This window comes from Salmo trutta, chromosome 30 (genome assembly GCF_901001165.1).
Source record: "Salmo trutta chromosome 30, fSalTru1.1, whole genome shotgun sequence".
NCBI classification, from domain to species: domain Eukaryota; kingdom Metazoa; phylum Chordata; class Actinopteri; order Salmoniformes; family Salmonidae; genus Salmo; species Salmo trutta.
In genome coordinates, this window is record NC_042986.1 from 45,085,684 (window position 1) to 45,103,444 (window position 17,761).

Here is a 17,761-nt window from a genome sequence, read left to right on the forward strand (position 1 = left end):
CAAACCAGAAATAACAGATAATTAAAAATGGTTTGATAATGATTGCAAAAATCTAAGAAAGTCATTGAGAAATATATCTAATCAAAAACACAGAACCAGACAACAAAATATACGCCTTCAATATGGGGAAACACTGAAGCAATACAAACACACCCTAAGCACAATAAAGGAACAGCATATTAGAAATCAGCTGGATGGAATTGAGGAATCCATAGAATCAAACCACTTCTGGGAGAATTGGAATAAATTAAACAAACCTCATCAGGAGGAATTGGCTATCCAAAATGGGGATATGTGGAGAAATCACTTTGCAAACCTCCACAGCAATATAACAGAGCCCAGAACAAAAAAAAATATACAAGAAAAATTACAAATCCTTGAATCAGCAGTCAGACTATTAGAATCCTGTGGATACTTAAATTACAGAAGAAGAATTATTGGAAAAACTATGCACTCTCCAACCCAACAAGGCCTGTGGTGCTGACGGTATTTTAAATGAAATGATCAAATATACAGACCACAAATTCACATTGGCTATATTCAAACTCCTCAACATTATCCTCACTGCAGGTATTTTCCCCGATATTTGGAACCAGGGATTGATCACACCAATCTATAAAAATTAACAAATTTGACCCAAATAATTAGAGGAATTTCAGTTAACAGCAACTTAAGGAAAATTCTCTGCAGTATTATAAATAGCAGACTACACCATTTCCTTGACGAACACAACGTCCTGAGCAGAAGCCAGATTGGATTTCAAAAAAATTATTGTACAACAGACCACATTTCCACCCTCCACACTAATTGACAAAGTAAACCAAAACAAAGGCAAAATCTACTCATGTTTTACAGATTTCAAGAAAGCATTTGATTCAATTTGGCACGAAGGTCTTTTTATAAACTAATAGAAAGTGGTATTGGAGGGAAAACATGTTATTAAATCAATGTACACTAAAAACAAAATGTGCGGTTAAATTGGCAACAAGCAAACAGACTTCTCTCAGGGACGGTGGAGTGAAACAGGGCTGCCCAATAAGCCCAACACTATTTAACATCTACATTAATGAATTGGCAAAAACAGAAGAATCGGCAGCACCTGGTATCACCCTACACAACACTGAAATCAAGTGTCTGCTGTATGCAGATGACCTGGTGCTGCTGTCTCCCACTAAAGAGGGTCTGCTGTACGCAGATGACCTGGTGCTGCTGTCTCCCACTAAAGAGGGGTTACAGCAGCACCTAGATCGTCTTCACAGGTTCTGTCAGACCTGGGCTCTGACCGTTAACCTAAAAAAAAATAATGATATTCCAATAAAGGTCTGGAAATCAGGATGACAAATATAAATTATTTGGACACAGTTCTATTAGAACACACCAAAAACTACACGTATCCAGGACTAAATATCAGCACAGGTAGCTTTCACATGGCTGTGAATGAGCTGAGAGACAAAGCAAGAAGAGCATTCTATGCCATTAAAAGGAACATTAAAATCAAAATTCCAATTAGAATCTGGCTAAAAAATGTCCAATCCGTTATAGAACCAATTGCTCTATATGGCAGTGAAGTATGGGATCCACTGTCTAATAATGTATTTACCAAATGGGACAAACATCCAATCGAAATACTGCATGCAGAGTTTTGCAAGACTGTATTGCAAGTGCAAAGAAAAACTCCAAATAACACATGTAGAGCAGAATTGGGCCAATACCCCCTTCTCATTCGAATAGAAAAAGAGGCATCAAATTTACCACCATCTTAAAAACAAGTGACCCCAAAACATTCCATCACACAGCTCTACAATGTCAAGCGATGAAACAAGAGTCCCCTCAGCCAGCTGGTTCTGAGGCTCAGTTCAAACAAACCAACCCCAGAGTCTCAGGACAGCACTCAGAAAATCTGGTCCAACCAAATCATCACAGAACAAAACAAATATATATCACCTATTGGAAAGACACCACAAAAAATTCAAGTAAACTTCAATGCTATTTGGCTCTAAACAGACAGTACATTGTGGCAGACCATCTGACCACTGTGACTGGTAGAAAACACTGACTAGGTACAGACTCAGTGAGCACAGTCTGGCTATAAAGATTGGTTGTCACAGACAAACCTGGCTGCCCAGAGAGGACAGGCTGTGCTCACTCTGCTCCAGGGGAGAGGTAGAGACAGAGCTGCATTTCCTATTACACTGTGACAAATACTCAGACCTAAGAGAATATTTATTTCCCAAAATTATATATCAATACAAAGAATTTGAAACTATATATATGAGAGAGAGAGCGAGCCACCAGGGGAAGATATTGTGTAAGCGATGTGTGTGTGCCATATGGGACCAAGTCACTATTTTTCGAGTCACAAGGTCAGTCTTAAGTAGAGTCCCAAGTAAAGCAGGTCGAGTCAAGGTTGTGCATTCTAAGAACAAGTCAAGTCGTGTTTTTCCAAGTAAAAAAATTAAATAAATCTATACATGCAATGACTTGTTCAACTACAAATCTGTGTCTATTTATTGAGGCTACAAGACAGCCCTTTTCATTATTTTACATTTTAGTCATTTAGCAGATGACTCAGTCATTTATCCAGAGTGACTACAGTAGTGACATTTATCCTTTTGTCTACAACACATTTTGATTATGTAATTAATTTCTACAAATTCAAAATGAAAGCTTCATAAGTTACAAGCAATTTTGGCATACCACCACGGCCACTCGCTCTGAGCCAAACTGGTATATTTATCACAATTGTCTTTAACCAATTATGGTCTTTAATACAAGGCCGACAGACAAGTTCCCTACTTTAGCCCCCCCTTCCACTTGCCTCCATTTTTTTCGGTAATGCTGCAATTAGTTGTAATTTGAGCAGACATTTCCATATATTTTTGTTAGCTGCCTGTGTGACAACTCCACCAGTCCTATTTATGATATAATTTACAAAGATTATACTTTTTTTTGTTTCTTTTTTATTATATTTGAGTTTAACTACAATATTTGTTATATTATTTATTCTGTCTTTTCTGGTGGATTAAATTGAAATTGCAACCAACTTTCTATGGCTTGTTTAAAAATAGCGATATTTGGGAGATGTTTTCCTTCTCAAATAACTGAAAGTGAGAGGTTGTAATCTGAATAAAGGGAAAAAGGCCTTTCTTGAACGTCAGGTGAGACATTCTTACTAATTTGCTATAGAACAGGTTCGGATTTAAGTTTAACTTTTGTATGACTGAAGCCTTTAGTGAGAGGTCTAATGTTTTAATTTCTTCACCCCGTATTCATTATATAAACAAGCCCATTTAAAATTGTGTCTGGTGGATCTGATTTTAACAGCTAAAATTTCAATGGACATAATAAATAGATATGCCAATAGTGGACAACCTTGTTTAACTCCTCTTGACAGTTTAAAACTTTGAGAAGTAGCCATTGACTATTTTACACCTCGGGTTACTATACATAACTTTAACCCATTGTATAAGGGATTCTCCAAAATTGAAATATTCCAGACATTGTATATAAATTCCAGTCGTACTTCCTCAAAGGCCTTTTCAAAGTCAGCTATGAATACCAGGCCTGGTTTCCCAGATATGTCAGTGTTCTATTGTTTCCAGTACTTGTGTAATATTATCTCCAACGTATCGCCCATGTAAAAAAAAAAAAAAAAACCTGTCGTCTGATTAGGATGAATAATATCCGACAACACCTTTTAAATTCTATACGCGATACATTTTGCATCACAACACTGAAGAGTAAGGGTCCTCCAATTGTTTTAACTTGTATCCTGTTTCAGTAATAATGAAATCCGACCTTCTTGCCGAGTGCCCCATAATCGACCATTTACATAGGAGTGGTTACACATGCTAAGAACGGTCCTCTGAGTATATCAGAAAGGTTTGGTATACCTCCACTGGTATACCTCCATCCAGCCCTGGAGTTTCCCCAGACTTAAAGGCTTTAATTGCATTAAGCAGTTCCTCCTCTGTAATTTGGCCTTCAAACTTAGTCTCACATGAGTCTTTCTGTACAGCTGTTAATACATTAATAATAGAAAAGAACATCCTTACAATTAAGTTCGGTTAGAGGAGACTGAATTGAAAACATATCCTTAAAGTACTTTGGTGAATCATGGGTAACTCCATAATTTGTAACAATTTTCAGTAAATCATTTTTGGTAGCATTTCTATGTTGAAGATAAAAAATAAAAAAATAATAATAAATACGGTCCATTTTTCCCCATATTTATAATGTAGTCAGAAGTTTACATACGCCTTAGCTAAATACATTTAAACTCAGTTTTCCACAATTCCTGACATTTAATCCTAGTAAATATTCCCTGTCTTTGGTCAGTTAGGATCACCACTTTATTTAAAAAATGTGAAAATGTCAGAATAATATTAGAGATAATTATTTATTTCAGCTTTTATTTCTTTCATCACATTCCCAATGGGTCAGAAGTTTACATGCACTCAATTAGTATTTGGTAGCATTGCCTTTAAATTGTTTAACTTGGGTCAAAAGTTTCGGGAAGCCTACCACAGGCTTCACACAATAAGTTGGGTGAATTTTGGCCCGTTCCTCCTGACAGAGCTGGTGTAACTGAGTCAGGTTTGTAGGCCTCCTTGCATACACACGCTTTTTCAGTTCTGCCCACAAATTTTCTATTGGGTTGAGGTCAGGGCTTTGTGACGGCCACTCCAATACCTTGACTTTGTTGTCCTTAAGCCATTTTGCCACAACTTTGGAAGTATGCTTGGGGTCATTGTCCATTTGGAAGACCCATTTGCAACCAAGCTTTAACTTCCTGACTGATGTCTTGAGACGTTGCTTCAATATATCCACATCATTTTCTTTCCTCCTGAAGCCATCTATTTTGTGAAGTGCACCAGTCCCTCCTGCAGCAAAGCACCCCCACAACATGATGCTGCCACCCCCGTGCTTCACGGTTGGGATGGTGTTCTTCAGCTTGCAAGCCTCCGCCTTTTTCCTCCAAACTTAACGATGGTCATTATGGCCACAGTTCCATTTTTGTTTCATCAGACCAGAAGACATTTCTCCAAAAAGTACGATCTTTGTCCCCATGTGCAGCTGCAAACCGTAGTCTGGCTTTTTATACCGATTTTATAGCAGTGGCTACTTCCTTGCTGAGCGGCCTTTCAGGTTATGTTGATATAGGACTCGTTTTACTGTGGATATAGATACTTTTGTACCCGTTTCCTCCAGCATCTTCACAAGGTTCTTTGCTGTTGTTCTGGGATTGATTTGCACTTTTCGCACCGAAGTACGTTCATCTCTAGGAGACAGAACGCATCTCCTTCCTGAGCGGTATGACGGCTGCGTGGTCCCATGGTGTTTATACTTGCGTACTATTGTTTGTACAGATGAACGTGGCACCTTCAGGCGTTTGGAAATTGCTCCGAAGGACGAGCCAGACTTGTGCAGGTCTACAATCTTTTTTCTGAGGTCTTGGCTGATTTCTTTTGATTTCCCATGATGTCAAGCAAAGAGGCACTGAGTTTGAAGGTAGGCCTTGAAATACATCCACAGGTACACCTCCAATTGACTCAAATTATGTCAATTAGCCTATCAGAAGCTTCTACAGCCATGACATCATTTTCTGGAATTTTACAAGCTGTTTAAAAAGGCAGTCAACTTAGTGTATGTAAACTTCTGACCCACTGGAATTGTAATACAGATTATTTCACTGTCCGTAAACAATTGTTGGAAAAATTACTTGTGTCATGCGCAAAGTAGATGTCCTAACAGACTTGCCAAAACTATAGTTTGTTAACAAGAAATTTGTGGAGTGGTTGAAAAACGAGTTAATGACTCCAACCTAAGTGTATGTAAACTTCCGCCTTCAACTGTAAATGCAGTGTGTGTGTGCGTGCGTGGTGTACCTCATCTCTGTGTGTGTGTGTGTGTGTGTACCTCCTCTCTGTGTCCGGCAGGGTCCTCTACATACACCAGCACCTCTCCCATCCCAGCACTGATGGTCTCCACTGTAAACACCGCCTTCTTCATCACAACGTTACCTACTGGCTCGATACCTGGAGAGAGAGATAACGAGAGCAAGAGGTGAGAGACGGAGGAATACATTTAGGTGTGTGCGTGTGGTGTGTGTGAGAGACAGAGGAAAACATTTGTGTGGTGTGTGTGAGACAGACGAAAACATTTGTGTGGTGTGTGTTGATGCATACCTGGTCCGTATGCGCGGGCCTTCTTTGGGTTCAGTTTGGGGCGCAGGGGTGCACCAGGCTTCAGTTTGGACTTGGGGAACTGGGACAGGTACGTCATCACGGAATGTTCATCTACATTGGGGTCAACGATCTCCTCTGGGGTTATCACCTAAGAAACCAGATGGCACACACTGTTTAGACACACACACACACACACACACACCTGCACCAGAGGGTAGCGTGATTTAATGTGGACCTTAACCACGACCTCAAGCGCACAAAGCACCCACACGCACACTCACACGCCACAGAGACAGAGGAAGAGAGCGTTGTTCTGAGAACTGGTCCACTGTGGGAGGAAACACCAACCACAGAGATAACTGACAGCCCGCTACCAACTGTCAACACGCTACCAACTTCTCCAGAGCTGCCAACCTCGCACGAAAGCCCTGCCCACATGCCAACTCAGCACTGCTGCACACAAATACTAGGCCGTCGCCATGAAGCAGACTGTACTCAGCGTCACAGCTCTGTAATGATTATGGTGGTGGTGATGGTAGCATGATTCCACAGAGACCAATGTGATGGTTAGCGTAGCTAGCGTACCTGAGGGATACCCAGCCAGTCATCAGCCTGTTGCATGGCCTCACGGGCGTTGTCCACTGGTTTAGTCTGGTCCCACTGGTCCCAATCAGGGCACAAGCCTATAACAACAAGTTACTTAAACTTAGAAACACAACTATTTCAAAAAAAAAGGACAATGCTTACTGGGTCTTTGAAACAAGCCCTTTGTGACTACCCATCTATCTACTCCCACCCTCTCCCTCCGACCTTTAACCCCCGACCTACCTGGAGCACAGCTGTCGACCAGTGCCCCCAGCGCCCTGCCGCTCTGCCAGTCTCTGCTGAAGTTGTGGATGGGGATCTCTGGGAGCTTGTTCTGGATCCATCCCAGAAGCCTCTGTTTCGGGGTCTTCTGCTGGCCGTCTCCCCCCTCCTCCTCCTCGTCCCACATGGGCATGGAGATGGAGTAGTGGAGGATCAGAGTCCACACCATGCCCAGGATCAGCTTCAGGTTACCATCTACTATGGCCTTGGAGTCTGGAGGAGAGACAGTAATATATGAATATGCAGATCTATAGGATTAGGATTGGCGTTGAGCTGTAGAGAGAGTGGGGTGGGATTAGCGTAGTAAATTTGGAGTAGAGCTGTAGAGAGTGGGCTTGGATTAGGAGTGGCGTAGTAAAATTGGCGTAGAGCTGTAGAGAGTGGGGTAGTAAAGTTGGAGTAGAGCTGTAGAGAGGGTGGGATTAGGAGTGGCGTAGTAAAATTGGAGTAGAGCTATAGAGATTGGGCTTGGATTAAGATTGAAGAACTGTAGAGGGTGGGGTTGGATTGGTGACTGGGAGATCAGAAATGAGTGCAAGAGTGATGCAACCACAGACCAGCCCACACATGTCTTCACGCACACACAGGATTGGGGGGGTGGTAATTGCTCATCGGGTCCTAAGGGTGGTGTGATAAAACAAGCCCCCAGGACAGGGAGAAGGCACAGTCTGAGTTCTAACTCGATAAAGATGTGTTGACGTTCCTCACACGCTGGTGCATGCTGGAGGAATGCTGAAGCAACACAATCCGGGAGACAATAATTCTCTTTTGTTGTGTCGGTGCGCGTCTTGACACAGAAAGCCATCAAACATGAGTGGAATCCTCCTGCAATCCTTTTTTGGGTTCTCACAGGGTTTACAATGTTGTTTTGAATATTGTGCAAACAGTCACTATGATTATATTTGGTTGTTAAAGTTGCAAAATAACAATTTTGAATTCATCAATTGTTAGCTAGAATGCTAATGCTCATTGACATGGACTGGAAGCAAAGCTAGCCAAAGACATTTTACTGGTTGAAATTAAGTGGTTTTGTTTGTTTGTTTTTTTAAGTACAATGCAGTTGATTTGCTAGTATGACAGCAACAGATTAAGCAGAACATTCATACGAGCCTTACAACCCAAAACGGTCAAATGCACAAATAACAAACAAGTACATAGAAGCTTTTTCTGCTGGAAGAATTCGAGAAATTCTGAATAGTGATCAGAGTATTCACAGTCCGTTAGCCCCCCCCAGTCACGGTCCGTTAGCTAGCCAGCCCCCCAGTCACGGTCCGTTAGCTAGCCCCCCCCCCCAGTCACGGTCCGTTAGCTAGCCCCCAGTCACGGTCCGTTAGCTAGTTCACCTCCCCCAGTCAGGGTCCGTTAGCTAGCCAGCCCCCCAGTCACGGTCCATTAGCTAGCCAGCCCCCCAGTCACGGTCCGTTAGCTAGCCCCCCCCAGTCACGGTCCGTTAGCTAGCCCCCCCCAGTCACGGTCCGTTAGCTAGCCCCCCCCCCCCAGTCACGGTCCGTTAGCTAGCCCCCCCCCCCCCAGTCACGGTCCGTTAGCTAGCCACCCCCCCAGTCACGGTCCGTTAGCTAGCCCCCCCCCCCCCCAGTCACGGTCCGTCAGCTAGCTAGTCCCCCAGTCACAGTCCGTTAGCCCCCCCCAGTCATGGTCCGTTAGCTAGCCAGCCCCCCAGTCACGGTCCGTTAGCTAGCTAGCCCCCCCCCCAGTCACGGTCCGTTAGCTAGCCAGCCCCCCAGTCACGGTCCGTTAGCTAGCTAGCCCCCCCCCCCCGCAGTCACGGTCCGTTAGCCAGCTAGTCCCCCAGTCACGGTCCATTAGCTAGCCCGCCCCCCAGTCACGGTCCGTTTGCTAGCCAGCCCCCCAGTCACGGTCCGTTCGCTAGCCCCCCCCCCAGTCACGGTCCGTTTGCTAGCCCCCCCCCCCCCCAGTCACGGTCCGTTAGCTAGCCAGTCCCCCAGTCACGGTCCATTAGCTAGCCAGTCCCCCAGTCACGGTCCGTTAGCTAGTTCACCTCCCCTCCCCCAGTCACGGTCCGTTAGCTAGCCCCCCCCCCCCAGTCACGGTCCGTTAGCTAGCTAGTCCCCCAGTCACGGTCCGTTAGCTAGCTAGTCCCCCAGTCACGGTCCGTTAGCTAGTTCACCTCCCCTCCCCCAGTCACGGTCCGTTAGCTAGCCCCCCAGTCACGGTCCGTTAGCTAGCTAGTCCCCCAGTCACGGTCCGTTAGCTAGTTCACCTCCCCTCCCCCAGTCACGGTCCGTTAGCTAGCCCCCCCCCCCCCCCAGTCACGGTCCGTTAGCTAGCCCCCCCCAGTCACGGTCCGTTAGCTAGCCCCAGTCACGGTCCGTTTGCTAGCCAGTCCCCCAGTCACGGTCCGTTTGCTAGTTCACCTCCCCTCCCCCAGTCACGGTCCGTTAGCTAGTTCACCTCCCCTCCCCCAGTCACGGTCCGTTAGCTAGTTCACCTCCCCTCCCCCAGTCACGGTCCATTAGCTAGCTAGTCCCCCAGTCACGGTCCGTTAGCTAGTTCACCACCCGTCCCCCAGTCACAGTCCGTTAGCTAGCCCCCCAGTCACGGTCCGTTAGCTAGCCCCCCCAGTCACGGTCCGTTAGCTAGCCCCCCAGTCACGGTCCGTTAGCTAGCCCCCCCCCCCCCCCAGTCACGGTCCGTTAACTAGCCCCCCCCCCCCAGTCACGGTCCGTTAACATGCCGCCCCCCCAGTCACGGTCCGTTAACTAGCCGCCCCCCCAGTCACGGTCCGTTAACTAGCCGCCCCTCCCCAGTCACGGTCCGTTAACTAGCCGCCCCTCCCCAGTCACGGTCCGTTAGCTAGCCGCCCCTCCCCAGTCACGGTCCGTTAGCTAGCCGCCCCTCCCCAGTCACGGTCCGTTAGCTAGCCGCCCCTCCCCAGTCACGGTCCGTTAGCTAGCCAGCCCCCCAGTCACGGTCCGTTAGCTAGCCAGCCCCCCAGTCACGGTCCGTTAGCTAGCCAGCCCCCCAGTCACGGTCCGTTAGCTAGCCAGCCCCCCAGTCACGGTCCGTTAGCTAGCCAGCCCCCCAGTCACGGTCCGTTAGCTAACCAGCCCCCCAGTCACGGTCCGTTAGCTAACCAGCCCCCCAGTCACGGTCCGTTAGCTAGCCAGTCCCCCAGTCACGGTCCGTTAGCTAGCCCCCCCCCCCAGTCACGGTCCGTTAGCTAGACCCCCCCCCAGTCACGGTCCGTTAGCTAGCTAGTCCCCCAGTCACGGTCCGTTAGCTAGCTAGTCCCCCAGTCACGGTCCGTTAGCTAGTTCACCTCCCCTCCCCCAGTCACGGTCCGTTAGCTAGCCCCCCCCCCCCCCAGTCACGGTCCGTTAGCTAGCTAGTCCCCCAGTCACGGTCCGTTAGCTAGTTCACCTCCCCTCCCCCAGTCACGGTCCGTTAGCTAGCCCCCCCCCCCCCCCCAGTCACGGTCCGTTAGCTAGCCCCCCCCAGTCACGGTCCGTTAGCTAGCCCCAGTCACGGTCCGTTTGCTAGCCAGTCCCCCAGTCACGGTCCGTTAGCTAGTTCACCTCCCCTCCCCCAGTCACGGTCCATTAGCTAGCCCCCCCCCCCCCCCCCCCCAGTCACGGTCCGTTAGCTAGCTAGTCCCCCAGTCACGGTCCGTTAGCTAGTTCACCTCCCCTCCCCCAGTCACGGTCCGTTAGCTAGCCCCCCCCCCCCCAGTCACGGTCCGTTAGCTAGCCCCCAGTCACGGTCCGTTAGCTAGCCCCCCCCAGTCACGGTCCGTTAGCTAGCCCCCCAGTCACGGTCCGTTAACTAGCCCCCCCCCCCCAGTCACGGTCCGTTAACATGCCGCCCCCCCCAGTCACGGTCCGTTAACTAGCCGCCCCTCCCCAGTCACGGTCCGTTAACTAGCCGCCCCTCCCCAGTCACGGTCCGTTAACTAGCCGCCCCTCCCCAGTCACGGTCCGTTAACTAGCCGCCCCTCCCCAGTCACGGTCCGTTAGCTAGCCGCCCCCCCCCAGTCACGGTCCGTTAGCTAGCCAGCCCCCCAGTCACGGTCCGTTAGCTAGCCAGCCCCCCAGTCACGGTCCGTTAGCTAGCCAGCCCCCCAGTCACGGTCCGTTAGCTAGCCAGCCCCCCAGTCACGGTCCGTTAGCTAGCCAGCCCCCCAGTCACGGTCCGTTAGCTAGCCCCCCCTCCCAGTCACGGTCCGTTAGCTAGCCCCCCCCCCCAGTCACGGTCCGTTAGCTAGCCCAGTCACGGTCCGTTAGCTAGCCCAGTCACGGTCCGTTAACTAGCCCCCCCAGTCACGGTCCGTTAACTAGCCCCCCCAGTCACGGTCCGTGAACTAGCCCCCCCAGTCACGGTCCGTGAACTAGCCCCCCCAGTCACGGTCCGTGAACTAGCCCCCAGTCACGGTCCGTTAGCTAGTTCACCTCCCCTCCCCCAGTCACGGTCCGTTAGCTAGCCCCCCTCCCCCAGTCACGGTCCGTTAGCTAGCCCCACCCCCCCAGTCACGGTCCGTTAGCTAGCCCCACCCCCCCAGTCACGGTCCGTTAGCTAGCCCCCCCCCAGTCACGGTCCGTTAACTAGCCCCCCCCCAGTCACGGTCCGTTAGCTAGCCCCCCAGTCACGGTCCGTTAGCTAGCCCCCCTCCCCCAGTCACGGTCCGTTAGCTAGCCCCCCCCCCCCAGTCACGGTCCGTTAGCTAGCCCCCCCCCCCCCCCCAGTCACGGTCCGTTAGCTAGCCCCCCCCCAGTCACGGTCCGTTAGCTAGCCCCCCCCCCCAGTCACGGTCCGTTAGCTAGCCCCCCCCCCAGTCACGGTCCGTTAGCTAGCCCCCCCCCCCCCAGTCACGGTCCGTTAGCTAGCCCCCCCCCCCCCAGTCATGGTCCGTTAGCTAGCCCCCCCCCCCCCCCAGTCACGGTCCGTTAGCTAGCCCCCCCCCCAGTCATGGTCCGTTAGCTAGCCCCCCCCCCCAGTCATGGTCCGTTAGCTAGCCCCCCCCCCCCAGTCATGGTCCGTTAGCTAGCCCCCCCCCCCCCCCCAGTCATGGTCCGTTAGCTAGCCCCCCAGTCACGGTCTGTTAGCTAGCCCCCCCCCAGGCACGGTCCGTTAGCTAGCCCCCCTCCCTATTGACTGCCTGTTCAGTAACATTGTGGATAAAAATCACTTGGGAAGCAAAGCCAGAAAGAGCCATAGTACAACCTGTGTTCGCTCTATAACCTGTTAGTTCATATGCCTCGACACCGTGATATACAGGCCTAAAGGCTGAGACGATAAGACAGTGGCAGAATCAATTCAACCACACTTGTGGTTCATCACAAACCCAAAAGAACAACCTTGACTTGATTGACCATGTAACTTACTTTATATACTTAACTACATCCAGGTCCATGTCCTACAGCACGGTCAATCAAGTTAATGTTCCCCACATTTTCAGACTAACAAACTCTTGATTTACAACACCAGAGAGTTACAAAGACAACAGGAGCTGCCGCCACTATTCCAGCACCAGGGGCTGCCGCCACTATTCCAGCACCAGGAGCTGCCGCCACTATTCCAGCACCAGGAGCTGCCGCCACTATTCCAGCACCAGGAGCTGCCGCCACTATTCCAGCACCACGTCAACACCAGGAGCTGCCTCCACTATTCCAGCACCACGTCAACACCAGGAGCTGCCTCCACTATTCCAACATCAACTCACCTCTGCTTAGTCTAACACAGTGACAACTAAATGATATCAAAAACAATAATTTCGTCCAAACAACGTAAGGTAAATATTGTGGCAACTCATGGTTCTGATTTCTGTGTGCGTGTTTGTGCAGGTAGAATAAACACATTGACTCACCCTACTTGTAGAGAAATGCCAATGCCATCCTCCTCTTTCTTCATGTTTTAGTTTTGTTGTCCTAGGCTACCTGGCTAAAATACTTGCTTGCTAAGCTTCCTTCCATGGGCAACGATTAGCCAGCTAGTTAACATTAGCCTTCTACATATTGAACTAACATCCTCTCAGGCCAGAGGCACAATGTATGAATTAAATGGTTGGATCAGAAATCACCATTCTAGTCATTGGCCAGTACAGAGAATGAAGTAAAACCACAAGTCCAAATCCCTATCTCCATACAACAATTCAATGACGTATGGCTTTTGATGTGATAGGTGTGAAACCAAATCTCAACTGGCTTCCCATAACACTTTTTTTTGTTGTTGTTGGGTGCGGCAGGACCATTCACAGTTGAGCTCAATGCAGATCAGCTATTATTGTATAAAGGAGGCCAAATGCATGCTGGCTTCCCTTGCAGTCAATGCTATGGGCAGCAACACTCATTATTTTTGACCAGACCACATTAGATAGATGGGCAACGCAGAGAAGCACTGTCGATTTCTCGGATGCTTTGTCCGGCGACATCAAATCAAATCGTATGTCACATGCACCGAATACAACAGGTTCACCTCACAGTGAAATGTAAGAAAATTGATTTTTAAAAAAGTAAGCGATAAGAATAATAATTAAAGAGCAGCAGTAAATAACAGTAGCAGGGCTACATACAGGTACAGAGTCAATGTGGAGGCTATATACAGGGGGTACCGGTACAGAGTCAATGTGGAGGCTATATACAGGGTATTACGGTACAGAGTCAATGTGGAGGCTATATACAGGGGGTACCGGTGTCGAGGTAATATGTACATGTAGGTAGAGTTATTAAAGTGATTATGCATAAATAATAACAGAGAGTAGCAGCAGCGTTTGGGGGGGGCAATGCAAATAGTCTGGGTAGCCATTTGACTAGATGTTCAGGAGTCTTATGGCTTGGAGGTAGAAGCTGTTTAGACGCCTCTTGGACCTAGACTTGGTGTTCCGGTAGTTAAGAGATCAGTCTATGACTAGGGTGGCTGGAGTCTGACAATTTTTAGGGCCTTCCTCTGACACCGCCTGGTATAGAGATCCTGGATGGCAGGAAGCTTGGCCCCAGTGTACTGGGCCGTACGCACTGCACTACCCTCTGTAGTGCCTTGCGGTTGGAGGCCGAGCAGTTGCCATACCAGGCATTGATACAACCAGTCAGGATGCTCTCGATGGTGCAGCTGTAGAACCTTTTGAGGATCTGAGAATCCATGCCAAATATTTTCAGTCTCCTGAGGGGGAATGCATTCAGCCTCGAGCGAATTGAAGGAAAATTATGGAATAGAGAACAAATATACTTATGTATTTTTTGTCAATTTGGGGGGGTGGGATCCTGGCTTCCCTTGGAATATATTATTACACACCACTGTGTCTGTTAGCTAGTTGGCCCTCCCCATTCACTGTCTGTTAGCTAGTTGGCCCTCCCCATTCTCTGTCTGTTAGCTAGTTGGCCCTCCCCATTCTCTGTCTGTTAGCACTCCCCATTCACTGTCTGTTAGCCCAGAGGAGGAAGAGAGGCCCAACTCCGCTGAAAAATCTATCCCTCCCACCAGCAGGTGGCGTTATTTTATTGTTTCGCCCACCAAGCAAGGAGTTTCTGTATGGAGGTCAATGAGTGTTGAATTTGGTAAAAAAAAACAAAAAAAACACTATGGCTTATTTACTACGTGCTATTTGAGCGAATAGAAGTTTTGTAATGCTTAAGTTGTTACGAGTGTACTGATATACTGCAAGTACGGCACCTGACATCCCGGCAACTTTGAGAAAAAAAAATTCAATAACAAAAAACTATATTGGAGTTCCCATGAATATGCGTAGCAATCTGGTGACGAGGCAACTCGCATCGCCCTCCATTTAATACGAGCAGTTGACTGCAACAAGCCTCATCGAATATTCAAAAGAGGATTACAATAATGACCTGTATCCACCAATCCAAGGATAGGCGGGAGCTAGGAAGCACGCCGTGCCGTTGTGTGGACAACCGCTCCCATCGTTAGCGTGGAGACCTGTATCTTGTTAGTATATCCATAATCTTTGGTTAGCCTCCTCATTCACTGTCCGTTAGCGACTTAGTCAAATGATCACGAAATGTTGGACATCTATAGAAATCAAGCGTTTCCTTGTGAAAATGTCACGGGATGCATTTTGCGCCATTGTTTGGCCTCCAACAGTGTGGTTTCAGTGTTTTAAATGTTCTAAAAACTGTGATAAAAACACAGCCGAGTCATGACTGAGAAGAAGGAAAGGGTGGGGTCGCAGTGACCGCAGCTCCCAGACAGAAAACCCAGAGGAAACAAGACACATTCCACACTGGCCTTATCACTGCACACACACACACACACACACACACACACCATCTGGGGACACAATCTATTCCCATTCAAAATTTTCCCCTAACCCCCAAACCTAACCTTAACCTGAAAAACAAACTCCTAATTCTAACCTTAACTGTCTAGAAATAGCATTTGACCTTGTGGGGACTAACAAAATGTCCCCAGTTAGTCAAATGTTTGTTCCTTTAGTGTTCTTTTTTTTGTCAGTGTGAACATACATGAGTCAGAACCCAAACCTGACTAACTCTGGGGTAACAGTTGGCTTAACTCCTCTACTCTAACACGCACGCAGCACTACAACGGCTAGCTACACTTCCTTTTGCATTTTCTGCTTCTTCCACTAAAAAACCTCTCCCTCCCTCCCTTGGAAAAGTTCCTTCTTGTTTTTTGCCTTAAAAGGAAAGACCCAAACTGACTGCTCTCCGCCCACCCTCTCCCTCTCCTCCCCTTCTCCTCTCCTCTACAACCATTCCTACCAGGGCTCACATTACAGACGGACGATAGAGGAGAGGAAAATGGGAAGAATGGGGATGTTTTACAGCTCAAAGAGCCTGGCTCTGATTGGCTGAGAGAGAGAGAGAGGGGTCTGTGATACATGGCTTCAACCAATAAGAGCTTAGTATTGGTCATGAAGTTGGGTGTTCATTTTGGATCCCGGTCCATCTCCCCACTAAAGCTAGCAGGGTGCTACCAGAATTAGCAGTACTGATTGGATTGTGCACCGCCCCAAGCGAACGACAACCCAGGCACAAAAACAAAGTAAATGTGGGCTTCTGACCTAGCGCATGTCAAGACACATGGGTTAGAGCTGTGTGTCTCACATAGAACATGGGTTAGAGCTGTGTGTCTCACATAGAACATGGGTTAGAGCTGTGTGTCTCACATAGAACCGAATGGAAGACAAAGAGAATGAAAGGACATGTTTCTCAACAATGCATCATGCTGTTTAGTAACAATGGGCTTTCTGGCACAGATTACTCATGAGCTCCACTAGGTCTAACGACAGCTACACCCACCACGCAGCTCCAGCAGAGACACAGGACTGTTCAATGTTGGTCCTGGACGGCCAAAATATTTCTGTTTTTCCCCCCCATCCTCTCCTTCCAATCAAGGCCTAATGCAGACCTGGGACACCAGGGGAGCGCAATTAAACTACCAGAGCCCTAGGAAATCAGGTTAGAGGAGTTCGCCGTGTAAACTTGTCAACTCTGAATTCACGAAATGTGGATCACTTTTTAGCCAGGTACGTTTCTATGGCAACAAATCCTTCAGAACTAACCTGCTCTGGGACAGGCCAACTCAGGGATAACTCCATTTATCCTGAATGAAGTGTCTAAGCTACGAGTTGAGGACCAATGAAAAATCACCACACTGTGTGTGTGGACCATTTCAGATTGTCAATGATGTGTACGCCGGAGGAACTTGAAGCTGTCCACCTGGCTAGTTTGTAGTCGGCCATCCAGGACCGGAATTGAACAGCGCTGAGCTTAGAGCTAAAACAGATTAAACCTAGGTTTAAACTGAAGACTGATTTTACTGGTTGCGTGACCAGCAGCCATCTAGGGTCCAAGGCAGCCACGCCCTGATCATATCCAACATAGCTACTCATGACCTTCAAGGCCGATCTGCAGACATTTAAACTACAGTGATGGCGAGAACATTTAAACTAAGCTGAAAGCAGCGATTAAGATTTTATTTAACTAGGCAAGTCCGTTAAGAACAAATTCTTATTTACAATGGACGGCCTACCCCCGGCCAAACCCGGATGACGCTAGGCCAATTGTCCACCGCCCTATGGGACTCCCAATCATGACCGGTTGTGATACAGTCTGGATTCGAACCAGGGTGTCTGTAGTGACGCCTCTAGCACTGAGATGCAGTGTCTTCGACCGCTGTGCCACTCGAGGAACCCTAACACCATAATTGACCAAAATGTCAGACAGCTTACAAAAAAAAAAAAGTCAATCGTTTCTCAACTGATGACTCATGCCAACAGCACCGTGGCCATGCCCACAGACAGGAAGTTATGATAATAAGCAGAAAACAGGAAGAGCTCCATTTATTCCATTACAGAACGCTCCGCTCTGCTAGTGATTTGGGGACAGGGGGGGGACCCATTTCAAATCAGGCATGTTTGACTTTGTCGCAAAACTATTTTTGCGTTAGTTGGCTGTACCTACACCAAGAGTCCAGTGTTTTATTTAATCAAAATATATATATATATATATATATATATATAGCCAAATTGTTTTCAGCACTTATTTCCATGACTGATCAAAACGTGTTGTTTTCTCATGGTTCGCTTGTGCCTCTGCAGCAGACATATGGTGAGCAATACGTTTGGAACATCTAATCCCAATAAAACCACAGTATCAAATAGCTATTTTACATAAAATTGTGAGAATTGCAATTCAATACATATCGGCACCTAAATTCAGTACTATCGTATTGTGAGGTCCCCAACAATTCAA

General features: G+C 47.9%; 1 protein-coding gene across 1 annotated transcript in view; it reads right to left on the reverse strand.

Annotated features, from left to right (window-relative positions):
* flna (filamin A, alpha (actin binding protein 280)) overlaps positions 1-17,761 on the reverse strand; it is an 82,390-nt gene that overhangs the window by 45,040 nt on the left and 19,589 nt on the right. Inside the window, exons 3-6 of the mRNA XM_029724299.1 lie at positions 7,017-7,268; positions 6,774-6,871; positions 6,189-6,336; positions 5,920-6,038 (exon numbers count right to left, since the gene is read on the reverse strand). Of these exons, the coding sequence (XP_029580159.1) occupies positions 5,920-6,038; positions 6,189-6,336; positions 6,774-6,871; positions 7,017-7,268 (617 nt within the window). The remainder of the gene's footprint in view (positions 1-5,919; positions 6,039-6,188; positions 6,337-6,773; positions 6,872-7,016; positions 7,269-17,761) is intronic.